Below are 8549 nucleotides of genomic sequence, written 5' to 3'. Positions count from 1 at the left end.
ATCGACTGTACAGATTTTTATACACATTGTTATTCTCTCTTTTTTATCTGTAAAAAAAGATCAATTAAATAAAAATATAAATAAATATTTTTAAAAATATAAATAAAATATTATTATTATTATTATTATCACCATTTAAAAACTGTTTTGAAGGAAATAAAAGACAGTTCATAGAAAATGCTGGCAGATGTGGGTGGATGGACACTTAAAACACAAAACACAAAACTAAAACAGTACTACAAACTAGAGCTGCAACAATTAATTGATAAATCAATTATTAATTGATTATTTAATTAATCATCAACTATTCTGATCAGTGATTAATCATTTTGAGTCTTTTTATTTAATGAAAAGTGTCCAAATTCTGACTTCAGCTCCTTAAATGTGAATACTTTCTAGTTTTTTACTCCTGTCTGACAGTAAACTGAATATTTTTGAGGTTTTTTGGACATTTTATGGACCAAACCACTAATTGATTAATTGAGAAAATAATCCACAGTTTAATTGATGATGAAAATAATCGTGTTGTCTTGTGAATTACTGTAACCCCAAACATGTTCTTATCCTAAACCAAACCAAACTACAACCGTTTCTCAACTTTAGCCACGTGTTAAAAAGACGTTCTGCAGTAAGTAAAATGTAACAGAAATATATAAAGTCAGAAGTTTATTTATCCAAAAAAGTGAACATAATATGTTTAGTATAAACTGAGTGTAAACAAACTTTAAATTTAAATGTAATTAAAATACATAAAGTCATGGATTTTGAGTGAATTAAGTTGAAGAAGAAAAGAGAGCAGAGCTGCAAACCAAACACAGCAGTGACACAATGAAAATAAAACTCAAAGGACAGAGCCGCCGTGACCCTCAGGACTCCCTGAACCCTCCTCCATGTGTCCCATCACGTCCCGGTAGGTTGGCGAGGCGGCGTACTGTTCACACAGCGACCCCTGCAGGCTGGGAGCACAAATCGCGGTCAGCCGGACGAACAGCGAGCCGTGTTTCAGGCCGAACTTCTTGATGATGTTGCGGCCCATCGTGGGGATGACGTTCACGCGGCCCAGCAGGTCGTCATTCCAGCGGTTGTCCCGGTCCCAGACCTCGAACCGGACCGGCCTGGAAATCGATTAGTGGAAATATTATTGCGAGATTGATCGCTAGTTGAAAAACAGGTCCAAACATGTGAAAACAGGCGGAGCGCACGGACCACGTATTTGGACCTATTTTTCAATTGACAAGACTGTGACAGGATCAATTATCTGATTAGTTTAGTCACATTAGAGATCAGATTGACTCACCATCTGCGACGCAGGTTGACCGTCTCGAAGCGGATCAGGTAGTTCCAGGAGGGGAAGTCATTGTTCCAGATCACCGGCGTCGTGGCTCCTTGATTACCGTAGAAAACCTTGACGTATCCGTCCGTCTTGGAGAAATAGTCCCCCCACAGCCCCTCGGCTCGGACCACCGTCACGTTCATACGGGCCACGCCGGGCTCGCCCGGGCAGCAGTCGGAGTTCACCATGCGGTGTCCTTTGCACTGACACGCGCAGTTCCCGTTCTGGCTGCCGATTTTGCAGCTGGCCGGGCAGCGGAGCGACTTGGCGCTCTTACGGATGTAGTCGCTGATGGCGTCACGCAGGCTGACCTTCAGGACGGGGTTATCTGTCACCTACAGGACAGAAACAGTGAAGAGTGTGGATTTTAAAGTTACTTTATCTTCTGACTGCCTCCTCCATCTTCCAATACAACCAATCAGTTATAAATAAAATTTGTAATCAATTTGTTAATCTCTATAAGATATCTGTAGGTAAGGGACATGATTTTACTCTCTGACATGTTCTAGTTCTTTTCACTAAGCCCCGCCTCCCATAGTTACTGTCACCAACCTTTTGTTAACAGTTGTCTGATCTCTCATGTCTTGTTACATTTTGTAATGTTTTGTTATGTTGCAGGGTTTTTTGTCTTGTTACTTTATTTTTTGGTCTTGTTACGTCTTTTACGTCTTGGTACTTTTTTGCCTTGTTACTTTATCTTTTTCTTTCTTAATTTGTTAGTAACAAATCAAACACATCACACGAGGACAAAACACTGTAAATTTAATCTTCCTTTCCTTAAGCTGCCTTTAATTTGTTCCTCACCAGTAAGTGCAGGGGGCTGATCTGGTAGGACACTACACCTGGGACCCTCTTCAGGGACCGGAGCCACTTCTTGTACCCTGCAACGCCATTGGGGGAGAACAGGATGTCCCCCACATCCCCGTCCCCTCCCAGGACCTCGGTGGTGCGGTCGGAGAAGGCCTGGCTGAAGGTCGCTCCTTTCTTCAGGCTCTTGCTCTTGGCGCGGCAGAAGTTGAAGGCGGCGTTGATGTTGATGCCTTTGATGTTGGCGCTGGCCTCTGTGGACAGGCAGTTACTGACAGTGTGGACAGACATCTTGCTCATGGAGGCCTGGCAGGTCCGGATGGCGGTGATGGAGTGAACGCGACCCCCGAGGTGAACCCTGCGGATGAAGTGGGTCCCGTAGACGGAGATGAACTGTTGGAAGGCCGAAGTGTTCTTGTGGTGGTAGGTGGAGGGAAGGTTCTTCAGGGAAACCTCAAACTCTTTACTCAGCGGAGGGCGGGAGTGAAGACGGAAGCTGCAGAAGAAGAGTTTGAGTAAAGTCTCATTAACATTAAACCCTGTCATAATGTTGTAAAAGGAGATTCGAAATCAATGCAACAGGATCAGATATTACCCTTTATATTTCACACATTCTTCTTCCTCGCCAGAACTCGCTGCCTACATTACCCACAGTGCAACTCAACCACAGACGGTTGTTTGGAAGATTGGTTTGTAACAAATACTTCATAAAAAACCGAAGACCAGATTGGTCACCTACAAATTTTGTTATCAGTTAGTTGGTGACACCATCAGAGTTTAGAAGCTCACTGGAGTGAAGTGAACAACAGTGTGATGGCAACACCTTCATGACCAAAAACCTCCACAGTATGGCAACATTTTACTCTTAATTTGGCCAAAAAGGTCATGAATGGGAGCATTTCAGTTATTAGAAGACGTCAGAGATCCCTCTGTCGATGGAGATTGGGTTGACTGATATAAGGTTGGTCGGTAAACAAGTTTCAGCTCTTGTTTTTTATCTGCATCATTGTACACAGATCAATGCAGCAGCATGACAGGCTGTAAACTTTACAAAGCGAGTCTCTAAATCACCACAAACCACCAAACTAACAGTGACGGAAGCAGCTGACGCGCTGTCAGACACTTCATTCATGCAGGTGCGCCCACAGAGCGCACAGAGCAGGTGACGCTTGCTTGTTTGCTTGTTGTTTGTGTTTGTTTTTGTCTCTGACAGGCTCAGATTGTTCTTGTTAGTGTCTGACAACATTATGGAAAGGATCACTACAGTCAGAGATTTTTTTTAAAGAGGAAGAGACGTTTGATTTGATCAGAAACAGCAGAATCCTTTTGCATCATCATCAAACGAAATAAAACTCGGCAAAAAACATCTTGGTCTTTCTACTGTCTCAACAACCACGAACTCTACAAACTGAGTCTCTAAATCACCACAAACCACGAAACCAGAGCTCACAGGGCAGGTGACGCTTGTTTTTGTCACTGACAGACACAGAACATTCTGAAGCATCGTATTTTATTTTGAAAAGCATTGTATTTTATGTTTGCATGACAAGAGTAGGCAGAATAATATGTTAACTTACTACAAGATAGACTTGATGCTCTAACATTAGGTAGTAAAAATATGTTCGGATATCTGTATCGGTCAAAATGAGTTGGAAAATATCAACATATCAAAACATCTGATATACATGGAGACCTGAGCTCAGTACTCACGTGTAATATTTGCATTTCAGTTCATGGGTGGTGAAGGAGAACTTGTCTTTCCTGCTGTGGCTCTCTGCAAACGCTGACGATTTGGAGTGAGATCCTCCGACCGCGAACCCGCCGAGTCCAGGGAGACTGAGGCCCACCTGAGTGACATCACAGCAGGTAACGACTTGTGACTTCAGCACGCCGTTGAAAACCCTGTGATTTACTCCAAATATTGGATTTAAAATGAAACAATCAGAAAAACCCGCTACCTTCCAGCTGGCACTCAGAGACGAACTCGTCGCTTTCATGACCGACTGGCTCGACTCGAAGATCTTACTGCTCAGACTGCGCCGGCAGTGCACCTGAGGCCAGAGAGCATGCTGGGTAATACTGTACACCCTAACATGTTACACTTCATTTACATTACAAAGATTCACAAGTTCATATCTACATTAGCTACAGTGGTGGAAAGTAACTAAGTAGCAACATTTACTCAGGTTTTGTACATGTATTTAGATTTTATGCTACTTTAAATTTCACCTGGCTAATATTTCAAAAATGTTTCATTTTAAATCTTTTTTTTTTCTTTTATTCATACTGACCTTGATCCTCCAGTCCACGACTGACACTGGGAGTTTCTGGGTCTGTTTGAGGAAGAAACGGATCATCATCATCATCATCATCATCATCATCAGCGCAGGAAGTAAAAATTGTGAAATAACCATGTGAATCTTTTAGAACGAGCTTCATAATCTGAGGTGGAAGGAAACAGAACAACACAGAAAAGATGATTCCATCTATCAGAGCAAACCACATGACAGACGTGACGAGATGAAAATGACATCTTGTTTTTGACTTGAAGTACATTTTGCTGAGAACAGACCTATTTGTGTACTTTTACTTCAGTAAGATTTTGAATTCAGGACTCTTACTTGTAGTATTTTTACACTGTGGTACTGCTACATATACTGCAGTAAAGTATCTGAGTACTTGTTCCGTCCCTGACCTGGTTGAGGAGGTGGTTGTGGCACACGGTGCAGTTCCCCTGAACTCCGCCCACCATGAAGTTCTTGACGTCAACCACGCTGGCGCCGCTCATCTGCATCCTGACCACATCGAAACCTTCGCCGGCCAGGTTGTGACCCGGGACGAACGGCATCTGCTGACACTCGGTGAAGGAGCTGGTCTGACAGCCCAGAGAGCGAGGGAGGAAGAGGAGGAGGAGGAGGAGGAGGGAGGAGGAGGAGGAGAGCATCGTAGAACTGAAAGGAAAGAGGGGAGGAAGTTGACTTGTGGCGGGTAAAAAACAAACCAGTGTTGTTGCACTGCTAATGCTAAATGCTATATGAGGATTAATGCACAGTGAGCAGGTCATTATTGTGAAATATACCCTGACAGGGTGATGCATCATCCTGAGGGGGGCGGAGTTTTAGAGCTCCCCCGTAATTTAATCCATGCACTACAGCATCTCACAATTTCTCACATTCCTGCATTTAAATATTCATTTAGAAGCAAAACAGTTCAACCAATCACAACACAACAGAGTGACGCCAATCAAATATTATATAAAGTTTACATACTTTGTTCTTTAAGTCTTCAAAAAGAAATGGTACCTCTCCTAAATCCATCCTCCACACTCCAGTTTTTAAATGATTTATAGTAGTTGCAGTAGTGTTATAGTAATAATACTTTATTTTACACTGCAGTATTTTCTCAGGTAAAGTGTCATCGTGGTGAGATTAGCAGTAAAAATACAGAAAACATAAGAGTGACATGCTGCTGTCAGATAATCAGGATATTTATGATATAAATATTACAATATCACACAATCAGACGAGCTCAAAGTAATTTATTAATGAATTTGTTTAAATAAATATGTTGTATTTTGGTTGTTCTGTACATCAACACATAATTAATAAATCACATTATTTTGTTTGTTTTCAGTGTAATACCAAACTGAGGATGATTATTAAATCAAACTTTTTCATATTTATGACTTTCTCTAAATTGTATCAACTTTTATAAAAAAAAAAATAATAATAATTTCAATTCATTCAATTTATTCATTTCATATTAAAAAAAATAATTCTGGATTAAACTCACACTTCCTTCAGCCATCTGAGCTGAAATATTTCTTTCACCTTAAATATTTAATATTCAGCAATCAACTCGATTGATCACACAATCAGAAAAGGGTTTTTATTTTTTTACAGTTAAGCAGAAGTAAAGTCACTGACCAGTTTAATTCTTTTCATTTTCAAACAAAGTTGTTTTACCTTCGGAGAGTCGATGATGAAGATGATGATAATGATGAAGAAGAGTGACTCAGTGTGATCCGATCCGAGTGAGAAGCTGCTCCGTCTCTGATGTTAAAAACACTGAGTGAGACATGATTCTGTCTCTGAGTGTGATCACACCCCCACACACTCTGGACGTTTCTGCTCTTTAACTTCCTGGTTACAAACACTCAGAGTCAGAAACTTCACCTGGACGAACAGGTGACTCACCTTTATATGAGCGAGAACCAGGGAACATCTGGACAGAACAATTAAAAACAAACAAACAATGAAAACAAAACATGATTAAAGAGTTTCACCATATTTGGTATCAAGATTCAAAAGTAGCTTTGCATCTTTTATTTCTACAACAGTTTGTTTTCATACACAAGTTAGTATCATCGACCACGTTAGCTGGTTTAGTCATTTAGCAAGCTAGTCAACTAACTGACCCTTCACTAAACCCCGCCTCCAATCAGATCATCCAGATCAGCAACCGGAGTCTAGATTAATTAACTGATGTTCTCCTATTTTGCAACATTAGTGATCTAGAAATTCATCTGTATTATCAAGTATGCAAACATTATCTAACATTATCTAACATTATCTAACATTATCTAATGTTATTTAACGTTATTTAACGTTATCTAATGTTATTTAACGTTATTTAACGTTATCTAACGTTATCTAACGTTATCTAACGTTATTTAACGTTATCTAACGTTATCTAACGTTATTTAACGTTATTTAACGTTATCTAACGTTATTTAACGTTATCTAACGTTATCTAACGTTATTTAACGTTATTTAACGTTATCTAATGTTATCTAATGTTATCTAACATTATCTAACATTAGCCAGCTAAGTACATCACAATATATTCCACATGATTTGTTGTAATGTTACATCTGAAAACTTTCTGTCGTAGTTGTGACTTGACTAAAAGCATTGCAACATGCACTGCATTTTTTAATTTATTTATTTTTTTAAATAAAAGCTGCTGTGAAATCAGACATTTTAGGCCACAAAAAAGGCCACGAAATCTTGGAGGGACTAATCTTTAAATTCAAGATGAATTTAGATCACACCTCCATTCATACTGGACACCAGTTAGCTGCACTGACTGGTCCCTCCCTAACTGACTGTTTTCACAGGGAACATGCAAATGCAAAGTTGTAAAGTTTGTTGTTGTGAAGTTGTTTGAGGAAGGAAAAAAAAGAAATATTTCAAGATCAAGCTGCAATGTGCCAGAAATATTTATAATAAAAAAAGAGTTTTCAGAATAAAGTCAATATTTTTAGAGAAAAGAAAATCAAGATTTTACCAGAAAAAGGTGATCATATTTCAAGTTTTGAAAATAATTATTTGGAGGATAAAGTCAGTATTAAGACATAAAGGTTGATCACAGACCAAACATCACATTAGACTTCCTGTTACATCATTTCCTGTTACTGATGATATGTCTGATAATTATAATAATAAAGTGTTTTCAAATGAACGTGTCTTTATTCTCATTTTCTGTCAAATTCTCTATCTTTGTGTGTGTGTGTGTGTGTGTGTGTGTGTTCAGGAAGCTGTTGTGTGTTGAACAACGTAACGAACTTCAGACTCAGCAGAAAAGTTGCAGAGGAGGTCGCACTGTTTTTAACCACTCTGTAACCACGGTGACCTCACACACACACACACACACACACACACACACACACACACACTCTGACAGGTTTGGACAGAATGTCCTCACGCTCACGTCCGTCTGAAGTCAAACAGTTAAAGAACAAAGTGAATTTAAAGCTGCAACATTTCTACGTGCTTTAAACCTGAATATATTTCTTCACCTGTGAACATGAATTCATGTCAGCATTTCATCAGCTGTGCTGGTTTAAACTCTTCAAAGCTTTCTGCCTTTAATCCCCTCTGGCAAGAATTCTGCCCCCAGGGCTTTCTGCCAGAAGGCCAGCTTCACTCATGAGAAGACGAAAACGGCGTGAAACACATAACGAGACAAAAACGATGTAAAAGAAGTAACAAGATTAATGTGATGTAAAAGACATATAAAGACAAAAACGACATAAACAATATAGCAAGAGGACGTAATTTGATGAAAACATCATAAAAGATGTAACAAGATAAAGAAGAAAACAACAAAAAGAAAAAGATGTAACAAGATAGAAACAATGAAAAAGACATAAGAAGATGTAAAAGATGAAAAAGCTACAAAAAAGATATAATAAGAGAAACATGAAAAAATGACATCATAAAAAGAAAAACAAAAATGACAAAAAACAAAAAACAAGACAAACACATTACAAAGACATAGAAAGACAAGAAATAACAAGACAAAAGACACAAGAAATGTCCTTCAGAGGACAACTTTTTAGTTTTTAATACTCTGAGGACATTTCAGAACCTGAACTTTTTCACTTTTACTGCAGTAACAAGTTGAA

The 8549-nt window shown here is 39.1% G+C and overlaps 1 protein-coding gene across 1 annotated transcript; it reads right to left on the bottom strand.

Annotated features, from left to right (window-relative positions):
• Positions 1-651: 651 nt before the first annotated feature.
• prf1.3 (perforin 1.3) lies at positions 652-6276 on the bottom strand. Its single transcript, XM_084743586.1, has 8 exons — positions 6106-6276; positions 4836-5091; positions 4432-4473; positions 4099-4191; positions 3851-3987; positions 2138-2636; positions 1298-1668; positions 652-1115 (listed from the first exon to the last, which is right to left on the bottom strand). The coding sequence occupies exons 2-8, from the start codon at positions 5082-5084 to the stop codon at positions 842-844; spliced, it is 1665 nt and encodes a 554-aa protein (XP_084599712.1). The 5' UTR covers positions 5085-5091; positions 6106-6276; the 3' UTR covers positions 652-841.
• Between the last annotated feature and the right edge of the window lie 2273 nt (positions 6277-8549).

This window comes from Lutjanus erythropterus, chromosome 19, assembly GCF_056507025.1.
Source record: "Lutjanus erythropterus isolate fLutEry1 chromosome 19, fLutEry1.hap2, whole genome shotgun sequence".
NCBI classification, from domain to species: Eukaryota; Metazoa; Chordata; class Actinopteri; order Lutjaniformes; family Lutjanidae; genus Lutjanus; species Lutjanus erythropterus.
Note: the sequence above shows the minus strand (reverse complement) of the source record. Positions and strands in the feature narration are given on the sequence as shown.